At 43.1% G+C, this 25,710-nt stretch overlaps 1 protein-coding gene across 3 annotated transcripts in view; it reads left to right on the top strand.

The window, feature by feature from the left end:
- rab40c (RAB40c, member RAS oncogene family) overlaps window positions 1-25,710 on the top strand; it is a 72,808-nt gene that overhangs the window by 16,655 nt on the left and 30,443 nt on the right. For all 3 annotated transcript variants that reach the window (XR_004565652.1, XM_034190530.1, XM_034190531.1), the window contains 2 exons: window positions 16,396-16,456; window positions 24,323-24,383. Coding sequence is in view for 2 of the 3 variants with exons in the window: in XM_034190530.1 (XP_034046421.1) it covers window positions 16,396-16,456; window positions 24,323-24,383 (122 nt within the window). In the remaining variant the exon portion in view is untranslated. The remainder of the gene's footprint in view (window positions 1-16,395; window positions 16,457-24,322; window positions 24,384-25,710) is intronic.

The raw sequence follows: 25,710 nt of genomic DNA, 5'->3' as shown, positions 1-25,710 counted from the left end.
GAACCTTCCTCCGCATGCATGAACTTTTTCACGCCTGTCAATTGCATAATTTTCTGGTAAGCAGCCTTTGTGTGAGGACGTGTTGTGCGCTCGGCGGATTTTCATTTCAAGGAAAAAGACGGAACGACTGGAGCAGCGCTGCATCAAATTTTGCCAGAAACTGGGCGACAGCCAGGTGGAAACCATTTGAATGATTCAGACGGCTTTCGTTGACTTTTCAGTCGTGTGACTATCCGAGAAATTGTGGAAGAGGTGGGCATGTCACAGCATGTCCTGTGAAACTTCCAACACGGAGGCGCTTTTGCTTCGCCGTCAGCAGCAGCATGAATTTCACAGTCACTCATTTCACGGCCAAATCTTCTGTCACAGTGGAATGTACCGAAAAAGTGCTGATGTCCACCTCTTCCGCAATTTCTCGGATAGTCACACAATGGTCCCGCATCACCACAGCGTTCACTTTGGAAATGATCTGGTCACTTCAGCATGTTGATGGCCGACCGGGGCGCGGCTCGCTCTCCACCGTTGTGTGGATGTCTTTAAACCGGTTGTACCACTCCTTAATCTGTGTGATGCCCAAAGCATCGTCACCGAAAGCCGTCTGAATCTTCTGAATGGTTTCCTCCTGGCTGTCGTCCAGTTTCTGGCAAAATTTGATGCAGTTGCGCTGCTCCAGTCATTCCGCCATTTTCCTTGCAAAGAAAATCCGACGAGAGACTACACATGTCCTCACACAAAGGATTGGATTAACGGCTGCATGAGCCACTAATTGTGCGCGCCGGGCACATGTGCCACTGGGCACCTTTGCTGAAAGTTTGTCCATTTGTACGAATGATGTACAAATGGACTTTCTAATGACATTCATGCAATTCGAGCTGCATTTGAACACCTTGAAAAGCATTTGGAACATTTGTGCAGCTAGAGCATACGCACTCTACATTCATGTTTGATCCAGATTTTAACTTTGAAGATGTAACTTTTAAAATGACAGTAGTTCAGGTTAAACTCTTACTCAGATAAGAGGGTTATACAGTAGGGATGGGGCCAGTCCGATCCAATATCGGTATCGGGTTCCGATACAACGTAATTCACGGACCGGAAATTTCCGATACAACCTGTGGAGTTTTCAGATCCTGGAGCCGTCTGTGAGTGTGGTGAAACTTCTTCACAAGTGCTGTGGGCTACTCTGCTGGCTGCAGAGTGTGTGGGGGGTGGGGGGGGGTCTGAACGGAGGCATGTCTCAGTGAGACGCGGCGTAATGAGACACGTCTCCGTTCCAGAAATCCTTGCTGTAGTTTGTAGCCAGCTAGCAGGTGAGCATTGAGGAATACTGTCGCTGACATGTCCACTGAAACAACGCAAAGCAAGACAGCAATGTGCAATGTTTGCAAAGCTGTTGTACCGAGAGGCGGAAGCTCTGTTGCGATCTACAATACAGCAAACGTAATCAAAAACTTGAAAAAGCACCACATTAAAGAGCATGAGGATTTTTTCGCCAGCGGCAGAAAGACAGAAGGAGCCGGACTGGCAGGAAGGGTGTGACGATTTTCCCAGACTGACTCCACATATGAGTAAATTAAGTACTTTTATTTATTTTTTGGTGGTTGTGACATTTTGGAAATGCGCAATCCTCAAAACGGCATATGTACTTGGGGCGGGGGTGCCATCTGGTTTACAAGACATGAAACTTCAGCCACTGACCCAACAATAAATAAAAGTACTTCATTCTTTCACCAAAACATCAAATCTAGGCTTACATCTTAGATGTACCTTCTGGCAAATTGTAGCTGAACTTTCAGGTCTTCTTTTTAAGAAAATCCTCTGCTATATCACATCATCATGAAGCTGTATAACTAGTGATACAAAATATCCTCATATAAAATAAACAGTAATGACTATGATAATATTAAAGCAAACAGAGCTCTGGTATTGGAATAGTGTCTGTATCGGCAGACCTAATAATACCACGGTATAATACCATCACAGTACAAATAAATAAAAAAGAGAGAAATACTGTGATATTAATTTTACGTTACATTGTACTTTTGTATGTCGCATACTGAGATTATGTATTATGAATAAAAGCAGTACTTCATTTTCCATCTCCTCTATAAACAATTGAGTTTGTATGACATTGATCCTGAGCTTTAAAAACAGTTTTTCATGTCTTTAAAATAAACTAAATTGTGCTATTTGAATATCTCTTTCTCCCACCCCTTCGTAATTATGCAGGTGAGAATGGTTCCTGTATTTGCCAGATGTGCTTTTATGATTCAGACTGTTGATTCCATTTTTGGATAGAACGAAAGGAATTGTTCATGAAAAATACATCAGTCAGCTCTGACCCGCTTTCACTAGTGCTTAGCCAATGAAATCGCCCAAAGAGTGATGCTACCTTTTGGCGTGTGTCAGCGTTGTGAAGACAATCCCTCTGGTTGTGTGTGTGTGTGTGTGTGTGTTTACACAGACACTCATTCTCTGAAGGCCAGTCCTTTTGTTGTTGTTGCAGCAGTTAAAGGTGATTTCTAGAGCATGTTCAGCATTATAAGTGCTGTGAGACACCAGTTGCAGGCCTTCTTATAAATCCAGCTCGGTGAGAACCACTGTATTTTTTGTCAGTTTCTTTTTTGCTCCTAACATATTGTAGGCATGGCCCGGAGGCTGTGGATGAATTTGTATTCCAGCATGCTGCTAATAGGGCCACAAAATGAGGTCTCCCTCCCTAAATGAAAAGGAAGATGTAAATGATACCTAAAACAAAAATATTGGCAATTATTAGACAACAGCCCCGTGTTGTTAGATGCATCTAAGGCTATTTTTGGAGTTGAGTATTCTATCGATTATTTTATCGAGTAATCAGATAAAAAGTACTTTTGTGTTTTTAAACAATATCAGTAGTGGCAGGGCTCTCACTTAGCAATGGCGCAATGTTGCTGTGCCATCATGCAGACTTTTAAGTTTAGGGTGTTTTCTCTCTCTCTCTGTTTTCCTGAGTAATTATTTATTTTTTCACAATGTTAAGAGTTTTGGAGCTTTGCTGAACCATGAGCCCAGGCAGTCTGTGAAATCTTCAGTCTGTGTACAGGACATTCTTTTTTGCCTCTTATTTCACACAGAGGTGGGACGAAGTCACTCAAGTCATGAATGAATCAGCACGTCTCAAGTCAGCTTGCAAAGACTTGGTGGTCATTATGACTTTAGACTTGACTTGGGACTTGCTGATTCATGACTTGAGTGACTTGATGGTGACGTCTTACCACTTCTGATTGCACATTTCATTTGCACTTTTTATTACTGTGATTTATTCAGTGTCTATTGTATATTTATACGTGTTGTACAGAGTGCAGCTCAAACTGAAGTCAAATTCCTTGTTTTCTGTGGATACTTGGCAAATAACACAGCCTTTGAAAAATGGCTGTGGAGTGCAGCGTTTCCACAAAAGCTGCTCTGATAAGTTAACTGTACAGCCTGTTAATAAAAATGCTTATAAAATCTGAATAAAGGCTTTTTTTTTTCTTTTTTTTTTGAATAGTTAAACATGATTCACTTAAAGTGCGCATCCTTTTGCTTCATCTGTGGAGGTGGAGAGCAGCCAGTGGACCAAACCGTGTTTAAAAAAAAAAAAAAAAAAAAAAAAAAAAATACAAAGACACTGCTTCACTTTAAATGTGCAGTAAGTCCGTTTCAGATGATCAGCGCAGACCCTTTCTCTTAAAAGCCTTTATTTTACTCAGCGTGCGGCTTTGTAAATTTGTAGCGTCACCTGCTATATTGATTAGCTCCTACATTAGTTATGCGCATTTTTAAGGTCTTCTTCTCCTTTTTTTTTGTGGGAGTGTTACAGTGCCACATACAGGCCTGGTGTATGTACTACAGCGTTAAGGGCCCCTTCACACATAGTACGAATGTGGTTGAATTGCGCGTGTAGCAGGAATCGTATGCAATAAATCGTAACTGCCTCCAACACCTCATACACCTATTGCTACAACTATTTGCGCACACCAGCGGCTGAAAGACAGTCGTAGCAGGTAGCGGCCAAATTCCAGGTGACGCACACGAACATCTACATCATTTGCTTGGCACTTAAAAAATTTGTGGCCATTCACGCTATTAGCACGAAAACAGTCAGCAGACGATCACTTTCGAGCTGGCGGTGAAAATTGTCTAAGTGCCCCCACAACTGTAAAGTTGCCAATTACGCATGTGGCGTGCCAGAGTGTCGGCTGCCCCCACAACATGTGTGCATGTGTTTTACGTGCTCTCCCCTGCTCCCCCCAACACACGGCGTGTTTTGGTTCGCGCCCCCCCCACCCCACGCGCCTCTCATCTGATCACAGAGTGACACCTTGGTCTGTGTGCTGATGGGACAGGGGTGTGGCTGGCTGCCAACAGCTGTTTATACATCTCTGGTCCTGGACATCAAGCTGGAGAACACATACCGTGTTTTGACAGATACGTGCTTGTGTGCTTGCTCTCGTCACGTGGAAATACATAAAAACGTATCACTTTTGCAGTGGGCTGGAGAAACGGACCGTCAGTTCATGTGGACACGCAGCAGGCGATCTGCATGTCACGTCTGTTTGACAGGACGTGTGTCTCCTGTGAGTGGCGCAGGACTATATGACAGCCCAACAGTGTGGGTGGCAAATATGCCACTTTCAGTCACGTGTCAACAGAAATATGCTGTAACAAACACCATTTGGTCAGTTATCTTGGCACTTTTTTTCCCTTTAAAAAAATACATTATCTGCTTGTTGATTTTAGCCATTTCACGCTCGTGTTATAAGACAGTGATTGTAGCGCAGTGGTAAATTTTCTGTCTGGTAATCAGGGCCTTTGTAAATTGCAGGCTTGAATCCCATGAGTGGCATTTATTTTTTAATTAACCGGAGTTATTTAACCACGGGATTCTGTATTGTGCCCCCTTTTATATCAACCCAGTGATATTCACTAATTACATAGCCGGTTGTTATTTTATTGTTTTCCACATCAGCGGCACGATGTGGTGGGCCACATCCCAGGTGCTTGCACGACACCTTCACGTGCACAAACAATTGCGGCGGGATCGTTCACACCTCCCCGTCGCGCGATGTTTTCATGGTTCGCTCATACAAGCTGTTCCACCATGATTCACCTTGATTTGTACTTATTCGTACTATGTGTGAAGGGGCCTTAAACGAAGCCTCAAACGAAGCCTTTGCCACAAACATTTTTTGTAGTCAAATTATTCGAGTTACTCGATTTATCGTTTCAGCCGTAGATGCATCATAATGCGGACGTGTATGTTTCTGAATAGATTCACAATGGTAAATAATCGATTTTTAAACATTAAATGTGGGGATAGGAATACTGGTGCTGCTCACTGTTAATTAGTGTTTTTCATGTTCTTTATGCAAACCTGTGTTTCTATTTACATTTCAGTCATTTTTGTAATGTTCTTTTTATGTAAGTACATTTGCAATATGGCTTTATTTCAGCTTCTTTGTATAAACTGAAGGAGAATGCACATGATTCCATGCTGCATTCCTTAATGGAGAAAACCCACCTGTTTTTGAGTTATATGTGACACAACAGGACAAGAAGCATCTAGCAGCAAGTTCTGGCTACATCTGAACACAGTATTTAACTTCAAAATAAAACCCAAAATAAACTGTTAGACAATGGAGCACGTCTTTGTGCTGTGTTAAGAGCTTCAGCTGATGGCACTGCTGAAAGCAGACTCATTCTGTTTCCTAAAGGGCTAAGAAATAATCCAAATAGATTATTTACCACTTATCATGGCTGATCATCTCCAGTATTAATTTAATTTTAATATCTGCTTGGTTTTGCATTGTGCTGCAGCACGTGTGCCGTTCCTCCTGCTGTACCCGACTTTGTTGCACTACTAATTTGCAGACACTCTTAAAACTATATAAAACATGCACACTTGCACAAAATGAGTACAGATGCAGTGTGCCATGTTTTATGCCATTTTGCAAATATTACCAGATTAGCAGTGCAACAAAGTAGGACTGCCATAAACTGACTAGTCACCGATTTATTTTTGCGATTAGTCGACTAATTGGATCATACGTAAATTGCGGCTTACCACACCAGCATGCAGCTGCTCTTATATAACCATCATTAGCTTTAAGCTTGAAGTGTTTAAGTTACGTGTTAACTTAACAATAAAGACAACTAAGATGATGGTTCATTCAACTTTAACTTGGTAACGAAGTCGTCCATTGAAGAGGATCGTACACTCAAATCACCAGCTGTTGTCTGAAGCAAAACTGTAAAAGGTTTTTTTTTTTTTTCCGGGCTAAGAGCACTAAATCCCCCATGAAACTTCATGTCCCATAATGCATTTCATCTTTCCCATGTATATTTCATTTAATTCAATGTATTTCATCGGTCAGTTTAAACAATAGCCCTCAAGCGAGACAACAATGCCCAGTAGGCCTGCATAGTGTGGAAATATAGGATCTTTGAAAGATACTCGATCTCAGGGTTATGCTTCCTCCAGCACAGAGGTGGGTGCATTTTTCCTTTGAAGGGCCATGAACCAAAAATAAATGTGGATCTTTTGTGAATCACATGCCACATATTTTCCAGACTATAAGTCGCACCTGTCAAAAATGCCTTTTGAAGATGATCATAAGTAGGCCTGTCACGATAATGCCTGTATCGACTTATACTTTGATATATATATATACGAGGGCTGTCAATAAAGTAACGGTCCTTTTTATTTTTTTCAAAAACTATATGGATTTCATTCATATGTTTTTACGTCAGACATGCTTGAACCCTCGTGCGCATGCGTGAGTTTTTCCACGCCTGTCGGTGACGTCATTCGCCTGTGAGCACTCCTTGTGGGAGGAGTCGTCCAGCCCCTCGTCGGAATTCCTTTGTCTGAGAAGTTGCTGAGAGACTGGCGCGTTGTTTGATCAAAATTTTTTCTAAACCTGTGAGACACATCGAAGTGGACACGGTTCGAAAAATTAAGCTGGTTTTCAGTGAAAATTTTAACGGCTGATGAGAGAGTTTGAGGTGATTCTGTCGCTTTAAGGACTTCCCACGGTGCGAGACGTCGCTCAGCGCTCTCAGCCGCCGTCGTCAGCCTGTTCAAGCTGAAAACCTCCACATTTCAGGCTCTGTTGATCCAGGACGTCGTGAGAGAACAGAGAAGTTTCAGAAGAAGTCGGTTTCAGCATTTTATCCGGATATTCCACTGTTAAAGGAGATTTTTTTTAATGAAAGACGTGCCGCCGCGACGCTCCGCCACAGGAAAAACACCTCTGTTGAAAGCCTTAAGGACAAGTTGGAACATGTCCTGCCTGTTAAACAATTTCTCATATACTCACTCCACTGAAAGCCATCAAAAGCCGCCTGGATTTTACAAATGGTTATCAACACGGAGGTGTTTTTCCTGTGCCACCGCACCGCGTCGGCTGCGTCCCGACGCGCGGATCTGTCCGCACGTCTTTCATTAAAAAAATCTCCTTTAACAGTGGAATATCCGGATAAAATGCTGAAACCGACTTCTTCTGAAACTTCTCAGTTCTCTCACGACGTCCTGGATCAATAGAGCCTGAAATGTGGAGGTTTTCAGCTTGAACAGGCTGACGACGGCGGCTGAGAGCGCTGAGCGACGTCTTGCACCGTGGGAAGTCCTTAAAGCGACAGAATCACCTCAAAATCTCTCATCAGCCGTTTAAAATTTTCACTGAAAACCAGCTTAATTTTTCGAACCGTGTCCACTTCGATGTGTCTCACAGGTTTAGAAAAACTTTTGATCAAACAACGCGCCAGTCTCTCAGCAACTTCTCAGACAAAGGAATTCCGACGAGGGGCTGGACGACTCCTCCCACAAGGAGTGCTCACAGGCGAATGATGTCACCGACAGGCGTGGAAAAACTCATGCATGCGCACGAGGGTTCAAGCATGTCTGACGTAAAAACATATGAATGAAATCCATATAGTTTTTGAAAAAAATAAAAAGGACCCTTACTTTATTGACAGCCCTCGTGTATATATATATCAAAGGTGAACAGGATCCTTTTCTGGCCCCAATATATTGTCCTTTACTTGCGTGTTTGTTTCCATAAGTCGCCAACCCTCAAGTAAGTTGCGCTGCTTGTGTCCCTCTTGTCTCCTGCTCTCTGCAGGAGATAGGTCAGCCTGCTCTGTGTGTGGGAGGCGCTACAACAATGAGCCAACCAGTTGAAGTGAAGCAACTGCATTATTCCATCCATAAAGTTTGGAAGAATAGATTTGGTTAATTCCCTATTCCAAAATATGAATGCCTTGAGGCAACCTTGTTGTGATTTGGTGCTATATAAATGAAAAGAAATTAAAATGAACCTAAAACCCAAAGTGTACGATACACATTTTTAATGGATCGCTGTCCCTGCATGAGATCAGTCTGCTGCATACAAATTTAGACAGACTGCACCAATTTATTACAGAAATTGACCTTTTGTATGAATTAGTACAGATGGTTGCCCTGTTCCAGATCACCTTTTTTAAAGTCCCGCTATATGGAGCCATAATGCAACTGAATGTCCTTTAATTGTGTATTATTGTATTGGGTATTTGGATGTTATTTAGCTGAAAAAGTCTAGATGGGGTAGCCCTTCTACTTAAAGTGTGAAGCCACATTATGTGTGGTGCAAATATTTGCCAGAAATGGATCACTTTTGCCGGTTCCGGATCACAACACTGTGTCACTTTGGGGGCATTCCTGGCATCTGGCTGGAGCCCTTCTAATGCAGAATGATACACACTGTGCCCGAGAATGTATTTTGAACACAAAATGATAGAAATTATACTTATTTAAATGAGAATTTACTTATTTCGAAAGGCGCCGTTATACATTTTTACGAGCAAAAAATGAAGTGTGGAGGTGAGATTTCTCCCGAATTTAAAAAGTAAAAGCCCCCACATTCATGCCCATTCCTTATTTTGAGATGACCCCCAAAGTCCACATGACTCAGAACTACAGACACAAGGCTGCTGCTTCAGTGATCCACAACCGGCAAATTTTCATGTCGGAGATAAATGCGCGCAGCAATTTGCAGCAAGACACAACACACTGACATTTTCTACCCAAGTAAGTAAGTATTTTCCCACTCTAGAAACAAAACCACCGAATGGCTAACTCACCTTTGGTACGTATTAGAGATCGTTACTTTAAAACTTGCATTAATGAGTGAGTGAAAAAAAGCGCGCACACCACAGACACCGGGATTTTTGATTCCTCTGCTGATCACAAGGATGACTGGATCCGGTCGAGTTTGTGGTCGTTTGTAGACAAAACATCAATCTTTCCATTGGTACCAAGTATTAGCTTATTCGTGCTGATTACGAGAAACTGCGGCGCAAAAACGACAGCAGTGATCCGGAACTGGCAATGATCCGGAACTGGGCAAGTGACTGTATAAGACTTAACTGGTGGGATGGTCACCGAATAATGATGCTCCCTACGACTATTTCATATCTGTACAGATTGATGTTTTGTGAGATTCTGTCATTTGTGCAAAAATAAAACCAACAAAACTGACAAAATATTGAAGGCGGTCTGGCGTGACACATCAAAAAACAAACAAACAAAAAAAAGTGTGCTGCACAATACATGAATCAAATGACCATGTGTAATCCAATTCAAAAACAAGTCACAGAAGGGGGAAGAACCTTGTGTGTAAATTTGTGCTTCAGAACAATGAAACGATCACTAAATGCTGTTTTTATTTCTGTGATTCACACGTTTGATTGAGCTGAAGATGATCACTCTGTAGCGCCCTGGACCACCACTGCATTTTCTCTCTTGCTGTCTCACCAACTTGTCCTGAATCAACAAGCTGTGTGGAGACCACAAACAAAAAGGAAACTAGTTAGAGGAATTTGCTGCCATGGTAGAGATCCCTGGGACTGCAGGCGAGTCTAAAACCACCATGTGTAGCTGTCAATTTTTCCAGAACATTTGCTGCTGCAGACAGTCTCCTCCATTCAGGTATATTCAGGCCATCTGATTTTTACATGCTCTGTTAGCGTGAATGCACAACTGCATTTTGCACAGTTAAAATTGCTTTGATAACAAAATTATATAAACGTTGCAATTAATCCACTGTTAATAGGTATTTGTTCATATGTGTGCCAAACTTTGTCGGTGTGCGTGTGTGGTGGTGGTGGTGGGGGGTTTCTGTACGGCTCAATTATGGTTCATTACACCACTACCAGGATTGTAAGATAACCGGATATTAGAGCTATTGATTATTTGTGAGACTTGGCAAAGCGAAGAAGCAACTCTAACACTCTCAGTCCAACACAATTAGGCCAGACTGAGCTCAGCACTTTGTCTCAGCACCAGCTTTATGCTGCCTGGAAAACTAGATGTTGCTAATGTTGTTTGTCAGTAGCTGCAATTTGCCACAGGCTGACACTTAAATGGTGGAGAGCCGGAAAGACCTGATCTCCTGCTGCAGCACTGCTGTTCATATCTGTTACTGCTATGACCGTGCCTTTATTTTCCATTATGACTCATTACATCCAGAAAGTTGGAAATTTTAGTTTATTGTTGACTTTCCAGCAATACACCTGGTATATGTGTGGACTTTTATGTTGAACAGTTTGCTGGCAGACAATTATAAATTTCTCTCAGTAATTTTCCACATTCATCAAACAAATAAATATAATGTGCTTTATTGTTTAAAATAGACTGTCGCTGAAAGCATGTGTCACATTGATGTGTCATGTCTGGCGTCTTTGGACTTGCACATCACTAAAAGGCTCCTAAAGTAATCTGCGCCCTGATTACTGTTTCCACGACAAGTGATAACTCACTAGCATTAACCAACTAACAAGCTGGCAAGATTGCTGACAAAACGAGGTAAATATTAAATCTTTTCCACACTCTATTTCCTGTGACCGTTTTACAGTGTGCATTCAGTTTAGATTTTTCTTGTGTGTATTTTTTTCACTGCTGTGCGGCCGATTGCACCGGCCTGGAAGCACTTCCATGTAGAACATTTTAATATATGAACTTGAACATATATATAAACAAATAGGTACAACTTTGTCCTTTTCCGTCATTGTCCTTTTTCACCCTTGCGTCTTACAGCTAAATCCCCACAAACATGACAGCATTGGATAATTAACACCTTTCCCTGGACTTTCTACGGCTGGAAAACAACTAACACCCATCAAAAATAGAATTTTTCACACAAGAAAATCCAAACTGAATGCACACTGTAAAAGAGGTACGTGAGATGGAGTGTGGAAAAGGATTCATTTAATATTTACCTCATTTTGTCCGCATTGGTGTCAGCTTGTTAGTTTGTTAGTTAATTAATGTGATCTTGTTACCAATTGTCGTTTTAACAGTAATCAGGGCACAGGTTACTTTAGCAGCTGATTAGTGATGTACGAGTCCAACACTTCACGTGTGACGCGTCAACGTGACACGTGCGTTCAGTGACAGCCTTTAAAATATGTTGAAGGTGGGATCTGATTTTTGTCCTTTTTGAATAGTGTCTTAAAGATTTGGGTTTTCTGCCACCTTGAAGACATGTAAAGCTAATCAGTAGGCTAAGTAGTGAAATCGTGTATTTTGATCAAGGTGGTGTAACTAGCTACGTTTATCTCCAGTAGGAAATGTCTGTAAACGACATTTAGCTGGTTAGCAGGACAGGACGGGACATGTTTTATAAAAAGTTCTACACAATCGCACATGAACATGTAGGAAAAACAGTGTTGGGGGTGGAAAATGGATTATACAACCTGTTTGACTTCTGGTTGTAGCAGACTGTGTGACCCACAAAACCGTGATCTGCAAATCCAGGTGAACATGTCCAGACATGAAGCAGCAGGTGTTCCATGCTATCAAAAAAAAAAAAAAAAAAAAAAGACAAAAGCGCACTCCTGCTTCAGTCCTGGCTGTTGAACAGTGAACATTCACTTTTACTTATTAAAAGTAAATAAATTACTTTCTTGTGGGAACTTGTTTGGTGTAGACTGCATGTTAGCATTTATATTTAACTTTCAAGCAGCCAAACTATTTTTGTGACTGAAATGTCCATTCCTCTTCTTGAGGAGAACAGGAATGTTTTTTTTTTTTCTTGACGGCTATTTTAAAATGTTTTAATGTAATTAATCATGGTTTTCAACCGTTTTTAAATGCAAAAAGAATGACATGTTGTCACCTCATGCTTCATTAATTATTAGGGATGGAATGATGGAGCCAGGGTGGTTTAGTGGTTAGCACTGTTGCCTCACAGGAAGAAGGTTGTGATTTTGCTTCCCACCTGGTCCTTTCTGTCTGGAGTTTGCATGTTCTCCCCACGGTTGCGTCCATTCCCTCCCGGGGCGGGGCTCAGGTTTCCTTCCACTTCCAAAGACATGCAGGTTAGATGAATTGGAAATTGGTGTGTGTGAATATGTTTGCATCAGTAGCTGCATCAAAATATCTCAGCAGCCAAATGTGTGGCTTTGGTTGAGTCCTGCTTGCCACAGAGAGAAAGTGATCTGGAGTCATGTTGACATCATACCACTGACATATTAACATTATGTAACACCTTCTACCTAATTCTAATATTATGCTTAAGTTTATAATTTATAAATGAAACCCAGCAGAGGCATTCAATAACTCAATGGAAATGTTGTTGTTTCATGACAGTTTTTATTATTATTTTAAATCGATGTTCTGCAAGCCTCCCCCTGTAGCTGCCACCTTATCGTGGTGGGGGAGTTTGTGTACCTGGATGATCCTAGGAGCTATGTTGTCGGGTGCTTTGTGCCCCTTGTAGGGTCTCCCAAGGCAAACAGGTCCTAGGTGACGGTCAGACTAAGGGCAGTTCAGAAGCTCCCATGACCAGTAAAAAAATCAAGGACCGAGACGTTGCCCGGTATGGTGGAGCCAGGGCCCCACCCTGGAGCCAGGCGCGCGAACGCCTGGTGGTCGGGCCTTAGCCCATGGGGCCTGGCCGGGCTCAGCCCAAAAGAGCGATGTGGGCCCGCCCTCTTGTGGGTTCACCACCTGCAGAGGGGGCCATGGGGGTCAGATGCAGAGAGGATTGGGTGGCGGTCGAGGGCGGGTGGCCCGGCGGCCCGGTCCATGCTCACAGCCCCTGGCTGTTGGGACGTGGAATGTCACCTCACTGGGGGGGAAGGAGCCTGAGCTTGTGCGGGAGGTTGAGAGATGCCGACTAGAGATAGTCGGGCTCACCTCCACGCACAGCTTGGGCTCTGGTATCCAACTCCTGGAGAGGGGCTGGATGCTTCACTTTTTTGGCGTTGCCCACGGGGAGAGGTGGAGAGCTGGGGTCGCATTGCTTTTTGCTCTCCAGCTCAGTCGCCATGTGTTGGAGTTCACTCCAGTGAACGAGAGGGTTGTGTCCCTACGCTTTCGGGTCGGGGACAGGTCTCTTACTGTTGTCTCGGCCTACGGGCCGAGCGGCAGTGCAGAGTACCCGACCTTCTTGGAGTCCCTGGGAGGGGTACTAGATAGCGCTCCGACTGGGGACTCCATTGTTCTCCTGGGGGATTTCAACGCCCACGTGGGTAGCGACAGTGAGACCTGGAGGGCGGTGATCGGGAAGCACGCCTCCCCGATCTGAACTCGAGTGGTGTTCAGTTGTTGGACTTCTGTGCTAGTCACAGTTTGTCCATCACGAACACCATGTTCGAGCACAAGGGTGTCCATACGTGCACGTGGCACCAGGATACCCTGAGCCGGAGGTCGATGATCGACTTTGTAGTCGTATCATCTGACCTTTGGCCACGTGTCTCAGACACTCGAGTGAAGAGAGGGGCAGAGCTGTTGACCAATCACCACCTGGTGGTGAGTTGGATCCGCTGGGAGGGGAGGAAGCCGGTCAGACCTGGCAGGCCCAAACGTATCGTGAGGGTCTGCTGGGAACGACTGGCGGAACCCTCTGTCAGCGAGGTCTTCAACTCCCACCTCCAGGAGAGCTCTCAGATCCCGGGGGAGGTTAGAGACATGGAGTCCGAGTGAACCATGTTCTCAACCTCCATTGTCGATGCGCCCGTTCGTAGCTGTGGTCAGGTCTCTGGTGCCTGTCACGGCGGCAATCCCCGAACCAGATGGTGGACGCCAGAAGTAAGGGATGCCGTCAAGCTGAGGAAGGAGTTCTACTTGTCTTTGTTGGTAGGTGGGACCCCGGAGGCAGCTGACAGGTACCGACAGGCCAAGCGTGCTGCAGCCCGTGCGATCGCAGAGGCAAAAACTCGGGTCTGGGAGGAGTTCAGGGAGGCCATGGAGGAGGACTATCGGTTGGCCTCGAAGAAATTCTGGCAAACCGTCCGACGCCTCAGGAGGTGGAAGCAGACGGTGCAGGTGGGGAGCTGTTGACCCTGACTGGGGATGTTGTCGGGCGGTCGAAGGAATACTTTGAAGATCTCCTCAATCCCATCGTCATGTCTTCCGAAGAGGAAGCAGAGACTGGGGACTCAGAGGCGGACTCATCCATTACCCAGGCCGAAGTCACAGAGGTGGCAAGGCTCCTGGGGTGGATGAAATCCGTCCTGAGTACCTTAAGTCTCTGGATGTTGTGGGACTGTTTTGGCTGACACGCCTCTGCAATATCGCGTGGTGGTCGGGGACAGTGCCTCTGGATTGGCAGACCGGGGTGGTGGTCCCTCTGTTTAAGAAGGGGGACCAGAGGGTGTGTTCCAACTATAGGGGGATCACACTCCTCAGCCTCCCCGGTAAGGTCTGTTCCAGAGTACTGGAGAGGAGAATTCGACCGATGGTCGAACCTCGGATTCAGGAGGAGCAGTGTGGTTTTTGTCCTGGTCGCGGCACACTGAACCAGCTCTACACGCTCCATCGGGTGCTCGAGGGTTCATAGGAGTTTGCCCAACTAGTCCACATGTGTTTTGTGGATCTGGAGAAGGTGTTCGACCGTGTCCCTCGAGGCACCCTGTGGGGGGTGCTCCGGGAGTACGGGGTCCAGGGTCCTTTGCTAAGGGCTATCCGGTCCCTGTACGACCGCAGCAGGAGCTTGGTTTGCATTGCCGGTAGTAAGTCAAACCTGTTTCCAGTGCAAGTTGGCCTCCGCCAGGGCTGCCCTTTGTCACCGGTTCTATTCATTATTTTTATGGACAGAATTTCTAGGCGCAGCCAGGGTGTAGAGGGGGTCTGGTTTTGGAACCACAGAATCTCGTCTCTGCTGTTTGCGGTCGATGTGGTTCTGTTGGCTTCATCAAATCAGGACCTTCAGCATGCACTGGGGCAGTTTGCAGCCGAGTGTGAAGCGTCCAGGATGAAAATCAGCACCTCCAAATCCGAGGCCATGGTTCTCGACCGGAAAAAGGTGCTTTGCCCTGTTCAGGTCGGTGGAGTGTCCTTGCCTCAAGTGGAGGAGTTCAAGTATCTGGGGGTCTTGTTCACGAGTGAGGGACGGATGGAGCGTGAGATCGACAGATGGATCGGTGCAGCATATGCAGTGATGCGGTCGCTGTATCGGACCGTCGTGGTGAAGAGAGAGCTGAGTAGGGGGGCAAAGCTCTCAATTTACCGATTGATCTACGTTCCGATCCTCACCTATGGTCATGAGATTTGGCTCACAACCGAACGAATGAGATCGCAAGTACAAGCGGCCGAGATGAGTTTCCTCCGCAGGGTGGCTGGGCGCTCCCTTAGAGATAGGGTGAGGAGCTCGGTCACTCGGGAGGAGCTCGGAGTCGAGCCGCTGCTCCTCCTCGTCGAAAGGAGTCAGTTGAGGTGGCTCGGGCATCTTTTCCGGATGCCCCCTGGACGCCTCGCTGGAGAGGTGTTCCGGGCACGTCCCATTGGGAGGAGGCCCCCGGGAAGACCCAGGACACGCTGGAGGGACTACATCTCTCAGCTGGCTTGGGAACGCCTTGGGGTTCCCCCGGAGGAGCTGGGGGAGGTGTGTGTGGATCGGGAGGTCTGGGCGGCTTTGCTTGATCTGCTTGCCCCCTGCGAACCGACTCCGGATAAAGCGTAAGAAAATGGATAGATGGATGGATGTTCTGCAAGCATGACCAAATCTTTGGGCAAATCTGTAATGGAAATACAGGTAATGACATACAGCAAAGTCTACTTAAAACAAGGAAACTGTCCAAGTTAATGGCATATTAAAAGACCAAATCAAGGTGGTGCAGCTTGTGTAAGAATAAGTTGGATACATTAAAGGGCCTGAAAGATTTCCACTCTGTTCATCGTAAATGCACAGCTGTCACATTTATCAGTGGATTCCGCGGCAGTGTTGAGTCGAGAAAACGTTCACTTTGATGCAATTTAAGAGGCACATAGTGATGAGTCATTTCATCGATTTTCAGCTTCTGACTTGTAGCATTGTAATCTTAATTGATGCCGGCTTTCTTGGTGCATCCATTTGCTTAATGAGTGCGTCTGCCTGTCCTTCCTCTGTCCAGGTATCGATTATAAAACCACCACTATTCTTCTGGATGGACGCAGAGTGAAGCTGGAGCTTTGGTAAGCACAATGAGCGTATACAGTACATCATGTCTGAATTGTGGAGTACGTTCCTACAGCTCTTGGTTAAGTGGACTCTAAAATTACACAGCATATACACATCAGCTCCACTTATTGGAAATGATCTTAAGCCAGTGAGCAAACACCTAATTTAAGGGTGCTGTTTGTGGCACTGCTGCAGGGTGCATTTACTACACAGTCCTGCAATACAGCTCCATTGCATTTTGTTGAAAAACCTACAAATTATATTTTGTCAGCATGTAAGTAAAGCCCGATTGCTGAAAATGGGCCAGGAAATGTCAGGAGACAACAAAGTTTTCAAAGCACACTTCTTGCACTGTGGTAGGACTGTTTTTACTGCTCACTCTAAAGCATTATGTCATCCTTAGCCACCACTCCCTCGCTTTTTATTTATTTATTTATTTTTTTTTATAAATGTGTGACTATATCATCTGGATATGTCTCTGGTTGTGCATGTGAAGACTCAGCTGACCATGACGTAAGCCAGCCACGTCGAGTGCTGCTCCTTCCTCTGATATGCTACATAATCACCGGTGTTTGTGTGTTTCAGCGTGATGGTATAAAGAGTTGTGAATAATTTTCAATACATTTTATGGAGGTGTGGTCTTTGGCATTAGGAGTTAGATGAGCAGATTGAAGTTTGTGTATATTAATGTGGATCAAGTTATTTCCTGCTACATTGTGAAGAAAGGGGATATTGAAATGGGTTTTGTGCCTTTTCCTCCATTTGTTTGTTTGGAAATGCATCATTTAGGACAAGCTACCACATGAACTTCTGTCATTTTTCAGTTATATTTTAGTCTGGAATGAGTTAGAAATGTATGCAGTTTTGAGCAGCTTATAAAGGCTGATCCTTCCTCCATTCGATACTTCAGCATTTCCCATAATTCCCCTGGCGGCCCTCTGCGCTTCCCAGAATGCACCGCTGCGCCAGCAGAATTCCACCGTCTCACAGCGCATGTAAACAGTGGCAAAGCAAGGATGTGGATTGCGTTAATTTAGAGAGTTCACGAGCGATGATGATACACTCTCCCAAGTTGAGAGGGTTATCTAGAGGAGGTGTAGAACCTGTAATGGACTCCTGCTTGTGCCCCGATGTTGTCTTATTGTCCATATTTCATGAGGTGTGTTTACACTGTGAGTGCTGAGCTCCTGACACTGGAAATCTGCTGAAGCCAACCTCTCATGTGAGTCACGGATAGAGCTGCCACAAACAACTATTTTGATAGGCGACTAGTCAACGATTATTTTTGCTATTAGTTGACTAGTCGGATCATACGTAAATTGCAGTTTATTGCATTTTATTGATATCGATACCATTATCGATTTCGCTTATCAATCCGATTTCTTATCGATTCCCTTATTGATACCTCCTGTGAATTTTTTGTGTGCTACAAGTAGGCTTTACAGGTTTTCTATGTCAACATTTTATTGAGTCTTAAAGTAAATAAATATGAAATTGGTCACTGGATCCTTAAACTCTGGACAAACAGTAGTGTTCAGAATAATAGTAGTGCTATGTGACTAAAAAGATTAATCCAGGTTTTGAGTATATTTCTTATTGTTACATGGGAAACAAGGTACCAGTAGATTCTCACAAATCCAACAAGACCAAGCATTCATGATATGCACACTCTTAAAGCTATGAAATTGGGCTATTAGTAAAAAAAGTAGAGAAGGGGGTGTTCACAATAATAGTAGTGTGGCATTCAGTCAGTGAGTTTGTCAGTTTTGTTGAACAAACAGGTGTGAATCAGGTGTCCACTATTTAAGGATGAAGCCAGCACCTGTTGAACATGCTTTTCTCTTTGAAAGCCTGAGGAAAATGGGACGTTCAAGACATTGTTCAGAAGAACAACGTAGTTTGATTAAAAAGTTGATTGGAGAGGGGAAAACTTATACGCAGGTGCAAAAAAGTATAGGCTGTTCATCTACAGTGATCTCCAATGCTTTAAAATGGACAAAAAAAAACAGACGTGTGGAAGAAAACGGAAAACAACCATCAAAATGGATAGAAGAATAACCAGAATGGCAAAGGCTCACCCACTGATCAGCTCCAGGATGATCAAAGACAGTCTGGAGTTACCTGTAAGTGCTGTGACAGTTTGAAGATGCCTGTGTGAAGCTAATTTATTTGCAAGAATCCCCAGCAAAGTCCCTCTGTTAAATAAAAGACATGCAGAAGAGGTTACAATTTACCAAAGAACACATCAACTGGCCTAAAGAAAAATGGAGGAATATTTTGTGGACTGATGAGAGTAAAATTGTTCTTTTTGGGTCCAAGGGCCGCAGACAGTTTGTGAGACAACCCCCAAACTCTGAATTCAAGCCACAGTTCACAGTGAAGACAGTGAAGCATGGTGGTGCAAGCATCATGATATGGGCATGTTTCTCCTACTATGGTGTTGGGCCTGTATATCGCATACAGGTATCATGGATCAGTTTGGATATGTCAAAATACTTGAAGAGGTCATGTTGCCTTATGCTGAAGATGACATGCCCTTGAAATGGGTGTTTCAACAAGACAATGACCCCAACCACACTAGTAAATGAGCAAAATCTTGGTTCCAAACCAACAAAATTAATGCCTCGCAGATGTGAAAAAATCATGAAAAACTGTGGTTATACAACTAAATACTAGTTTAGTGATTCACAGTATTGCTAAAAAAGCAGTTTGAACATAATAGTTTTGAGTTTGTAGCATCAACAGCAGACGCTACTATTATTGTGAACACCCTCTTTTCTACTTTTATTTATTTATTTTTTTTGATATGCTATAGCCTTAAGAGTGTGCATATCATGAATGCTTGGTCTTGTTGGATTTGTGACAATCTACTGGTACCTTGTTTCCCATGTAACAATAAGAAATATACTCAAAACCTGGATTAATCTTTTTAGTCACATAGCACTATTATTCTGAACACTACTGTAAATAAACTTTACATGGTGAATCCTTGATCTCTGGACATAGATAGAAAAAAATCTGTAGTTTTTGTCAAAAGCATTTCCTTTCAGACATTAATGACATGGATGTCTCTCCATACGTCTGAGCTGAGCTCAGCTGGCTGCCGGAGTCTGCAGGTCTGCAGCCATACAGTCTTGGGCTGCTGCACGTCAGCCAGGACATCTCATTTTGGGAGGGGGGGGGGGGATGTTTGATCAATTGCAGTTTATTGTTTGTATTACATTTGGAAAGAGGTGTCATTTGATTTAAACGACGATTCGCTTTGAAGTTATTAATTCCGAGTGGACTCTGTCTTTCTAACTTGACTCGGCGGCGCAGTGTTTGGAGCAACGGAACGGAGGACGATTCTTGTTTCTTTCTCGCAACAAGACAGGAGTCCCAGTTAGTCACTTTAATCCACACAAAAGTGACTCACGGTTGACATTTTAATGGCTTTGAAAAGGGATAAGAAGCGGAGGTGCCATTTCTCAAGAGGAGCGAAGCAAACATCCAAGAAGCAGCGGATCAAAGCACTGCTTCATTGGTTCAAGGTTCAAAGCAAATAACTCGACTACTAAATTAGTTGTTGATGGTTTCAATAGTCAACGTAGTCGTGACTAGTCGTGGCAGCCCTAGGCACGGACTGCAAGACAGCGCGAGATTCGCAACTGCGAAACAGCGAATAGGCCTGCTATGATGATTATTATTTTGAATTATATAAATGAAAATAAATTGAAAAATGAGGTTTTCTGTCCTGTTATGTACCAGGACTTTAGCACTTTAAATGAACAGGAGAATAAATTGATATGAGACAGGTTTTGTATCGCGTTGCTGCTCTGTTCCTGCCTGCTCTCTGTCCCCATATGACTGCTGGGCTCAGGAGATGCGACCACATGTTTGTGTGTGCGAGTGCCTGCACACAGAAACAAACAAACAAAGCAGGTGGAATGAAGAGAACATGACTTGAAGATAATAGTTGTTGTTTTCCCCCAACAACTATGTACAGTTGAGGACAAAATTATTAGCGCCTGGCCGCCTGCTCCCCATGAAATTTAACATTTTCTTCACAATTTTCCAGAAGCAAGGAATTTTCAACATATCATTTCTAAACAGTTTAGTTTTATTTTGGATGCATACTTTATTTTACTTTGTATACAGAAACAAAATTATTTCACAAAAACTGCCAGGGTCTAAATTATTGGTCCCGCCCCCTTCCCCCAATGCTCATAGTCAGTTGTGTGTTCTGGTCACTGGGTAACAGCCTGCAGTTGTGTGTTGTAGGCATCAATCAATTATTGGCTGGGCCGATTGTTGGTGTCGATATTCAGCATTTTTGCAGGTATCGACCATTTATACCGGCTGATATGACAGTTTGTCCATGTCTCAGCTTCCCTAGACAAAGCTTGTGCAGCAGCAGAACTTTTGGACTTGTCTCGAGTTCTCATGTCCATACTGCAACTTCCAGACGAGATGATAAATTTAATGGTTGTTTCAGAATAAGTTTAAAGAGGGACTAGCTTAAAAATAATTCTTATTTTATCTGATAAAACATGTATTTCCCACCCTTATGGTTTTTTTATTTTATTTTTATTAACAAATCGATAAAATAAAAAATGAACGGATGTGATTGGTCAGAAATTTTATGATGTATGTGCGTGGGGACCAAGCTGCCTTATTTATCCATACTGAATTCTGTGTGCAACAGAGGGAGAATGTCGATAAGGCGGACTGACCACAGTTTCACAAAGTTCAGGTGTGATCAGCGCGATTGTCACAAATAGCATGTGTGTCTGGACAGACTTGGCTGGCTGTTTATAAGTTTGTGAAAGAGTTGCAAAGCTTCTGGCTTCCAGCTGTATATAAACACATTACCCCACATGTTTACGTCACACTACTGGTTTTAATGAAGCACCTCTAGTGGTGATTTATTTTTGCAGAATATGTTTAGTGTGATAATTATTAAAAGAAAAAGCTATTTTTTAGCTTTATTTACCACTTAGAATGACATTATAATACCAAAAAAATGACAAGAGGTCCCTTTTAAGCTAACTGCACAGAGAGCTTCCGGCCAAACATCTACCTAGCTCCACTGCATCACGTGACCTCCATTTGCAAACTGTTTAATGTTTACACAAACAATCGCATCATCATTTGTGTGAACAGCAGACGTTTGCACTCCATGCTTGTTAAAGCAGCAATTTAATGATCATAAACAATCTTCAGTGCACAGCCTCCCTTAGTGAAACAAGAAAGTGTGACAAACTATGATTCAGGAAGATTTTCGTCCAGGTTTTATCCTTTTCAATGAAATCATTCCAGGTTCAGCTCTTGTTCAAATAGGACAAATATTTTGTCTGTGCTCGCTTTCTTTTGGCCTGCAGTGGCAATTGCAAATTTGTCTGCAAATTTAAATTACTGTTAAGATGATTAAATCAGTGCTTTTAATACTTTTAAAGTTTGCATTGAGATTGCAAATTTTCCGCAAAATATAATACATTTAATTATATGCCCCAAGTGAAGGAGTTCAAGTACCCCAGGGTCTTGTTCATGAGTCGCAGGACAGTGGAGCGTGAGATTGGCCGGAGAATCGGCGCAGCAGGGGTGGTATTACATTCGCTCTACCGTACTGTTGTGAGGAAAAAGGAGCTGACCAAAAGGTGAAGCTCTCGATCTACTGGTCAGTCTTTGTTCCTACTCTCACCTATGGTCATGAGGGTTGCTTCATGACCGAAAGAACTAGATTGCAGGTACAAGCAGCTGAAATGGGCTTCCTCAGAGGGTGACTGATCTCTCCCTTAGAGATAGGGTGAGAAGTTCGGTCATCCGTGAGGAGCACCGAGTAGAGCCGCTGCTCCTTCGCGTTGTAAGGAGCCAGCTGATGTGGTACAGGCATCTGGTGAGGATGCTTCTTGGGCGCTTCCCTAGGGAGGTGTTTCAGGCACGTCCATCTGGGAGGAGACCCCAGGGAAGACCCAGGACTAGGTGGAGAGATTATATCTCTACACTGGTGCTGTTGTCCCCGTGACCTGATCCTGGATAAGCAGTTAAAGATGGATGTATGTATGTTACATACCTGATATTATCAAAGTTTAGATTTTTGGCCTCTGGTCCTCAGTCCAAATCAGGAGTCTTCAGCTCTACTGGAGTGCCCTGGATGTTTTCTAATGGCTCAGTCACACGGCATATGACGATGCCTGAACAAAGTGAAAAAAGTAAAAAAAAAAAAGTCAATTTGTTGAGAAAAGGTGGCCAAAACAGCTTTATCACCGAATAGCCTGCTAACCAAGAGCACAAAAAAGGAACAAAATGAAACCGAAGCTAACGTTGATCTCGTCGCTTTAAACGAAATGTTCCTGGAGCCACAGCTGGAACAGTGTGTCTGCATCTCTGAGTCCTGGAGAAACTGCAAACATGAAGCTTGTCTTGTATGTCTTCCATTTTCTTACAATTGCTCCCACACTTGATTTATTCATACCAACCTGTTTGACTATTGTAGATTCACTCTTCCCAGCTTGGTGCACATCTACAGTTTTCTTCCTGGTGTCCTTCGACAGCTCTTTGGTCTTGGCCATGGTTGAGTTTGGAGTCTGATTCTTTGATGGACAGGTGTCTTTTATACAGATAACGAGTTCCAACACGTGCCATTAATACAGGTAACAGGTGGACAGAAGAGCTTCTTAAAGAAGTTACAGGTCTGTGAGAGTCAGAAATCTTGCTTGTTTGTGGGTGACCAAATACTTATTTTCCACCATAATTTACAAATAAATTCTTTAAAAATCCTTCAATGTGATTTCCTGGAATTTTTTGTTCTCATTTCATCTCTCGTAGTTGAAGTGTATCTATGATGAAAATTACAGGCCTCTCTCATCTTTCTAAGTAGGAGAACTTGCACAATCAGGGACTGACTAAATACTTTTTGACCCCACTGTAAGTCCAGTATTGATAGTAATGCTTGTCTTCTCAATATTGGTAAGTGAATGGTGCTATCAAACTATCACACTGTTCCTCCATGTTGTCCGATGTGGCTTGTTAATAACTTTCAGTCCCATTTAGAACAAAATCTGATCAAATATCACCACAATTCAGGCAAGCTCCTGGGGCTGCAGGGGTGATTGTTATTATTGATTGATTTATTTGATTTAGGATAAAATTAATCAGTTTCCTGTGTGGAGTTTGCATATTCTCCCTGTGTTTGTGTGGGTTCCCTCCGGGTGCTCCATTGAATGCGAAAGTGCTTCCAGACATTTAACTAACGTTTGGTTAAATGAGTTTATTTGCTGTACGTCAAATGTATTTTACCCAAAACTTACCAGTGGAGTTCTCTGTTTGCCATTAAGAATGTGCTTGAGCAATTGAAATTATATCGCAATATATAGTTAGAACTTTTGCTTCAAATTATACCACAATATGAATTTTTGATCATACCGCCCAGCTCTCATTTAACAGATTGTAAACCCTTTTTTCCAATTAAACTTTTTGAATTGGATTATACGTATCTCTTGTTATTCATGTTGAACGATGTTACTTTGCCTACAGCTCGTTTTTGTTTTGTTTTTGTTTTTTTTTATGCCAGGCCGCCTTCAGTATTTTGCAAATGACAGCATCTCATAAGACATCAATCTGTAGAGGTTTAAAGTCATCATAGGCGGTCACTATTCAGTGAACATTTCATCCATGAAATCTTCCACTTTGCAGAGAATACAGATCTTTCTGACCGTTTACTTCTGCCTTTGATGAAACAGACTGGTGGTTTTTGGAGGAGTGCTCCGTCCAATGTGTTATCCTGAATGGCAACATTAGTCAGTTCTCTTTCTTCTCAGATATGCTTGTTTTGATTTTCTGGCAGCTGTATTGTATTGTATTTGCCCTCTCTGTTGATCTCTTTCTTCTTTTCTCTTCAGGGACACATCAGGACAGGGGAGGTTCTGCACCATCTTTCGGTCATATTCACGTGGGGCTCAAGTGAGGAACACAATTCTCATTACACTTCACAGAAAAAACTCAAACATCTATTACTCAGATGACATTATTTTTATGTTGTGGTGCACAAGACTATGTTTAAAGTTGACAATAAAACAACTTCCGACATTAAATTGTTTGACTATTGTTAGTTTGCTCGCCAGCTTTTGTTTCATTAGCATATCTAAATATTAGCTTTTTTCTTGAATGAGCCAAGCAAGTTGTTGGTGCCGCTTAAAGTGGCAAACCAACGCTTACATTGTGCTGCACCCTGCGTTCTTGGGGTGCAGGAGTACTTTGTGTCCCTAGGGTGAATAAAAAGTCTGCGGGTCACAGAGCTTTCTCTTATCGTGCACCTGTTCTGTGGAATGATCTCCCTGCCTCAAAAAAACAGTCAGATTGTGCGGAGACTTTCAAGTCCAGACTTAAGACTGGGGATGGGTATCGAGAACCAGTTCCTTTCGGGTATCGTTAAGAAATGATTCGATCCACCGACATCAATAACCTTTTTGCTTAACGATTCCGTTATCGGGCCTTCAGAGTGGCCGTTGTTTTTGGGGGGTGTTTGTCAGGAAAATTATCATTTTTCTACATTGATTACAGACCCTGCAGCGGGTCCGTAATCAACTTTTCAGCAGCGCAACTTTGCTTTGAACCTTGAACAAATCGAACCTATGGTTTGCAGATTGCAGCAGTGCTTCGATCTATTGCTTTGTTTATTCATTTTTTTTTCTTTCGCTGTATCTTAATTTTCCCCCGCTAAAACCCTAAAGAGTATATGTCTGAGTATTATTTACCTTTTTATGTTAAACTGACCTGTTATGGTCTTCTGAAACAGTTGATAGATGTATTTTATAACTTAAAAACGGGAGCGATGCTAACGCGTTATAATGTCTGGCATTTTCAATGTTAACGTTAGCATTAAGCAGTTGCAGCTGTCATCGTGTTCGGGTGCATTTTTCTATATAATAAGCGTTTGTTGTCGTAAAAGAGTCAAATGTATTACAAATTGTAATTTTTAAATTTATTTTTGTTTGTATATTAATAATCTAATGATTAGTTACTACAACCCCTGGCAAAAATTATGGAATCACCGGCCCCGGAGGATGTTCATTCAGTTGTTTAATTTTGTAGAAAAAAAGCAGATCACAGACATTACACAAAACTTTTTTACTACTTTTTTAGGCCAAGCAGAGGGGAAAAAAAAATGGAATCACTCAATCCTGAGGAAAAAAATTATGGAATCATGAAAAACAAAAGAATGCTCCAACACATCACTAGTATTTTTGTTGCACCACCTCTTCATCAATCTGGCTCCAACTTTCTCTGA

Source organism: Thalassophryne amazonica, chromosome 16 (assembly GCF_902500255.1).
Source record: "Thalassophryne amazonica chromosome 16, fThaAma1.1, whole genome shotgun sequence".
Taxonomy (NCBI): domain Eukaryota; kingdom Metazoa; phylum Chordata; class Actinopteri; order Batrachoidiformes; family Batrachoididae; genus Thalassophryne; species Thalassophryne amazonica.
This window is presented reverse-complemented; position numbering and strand designations above follow the sequence as displayed.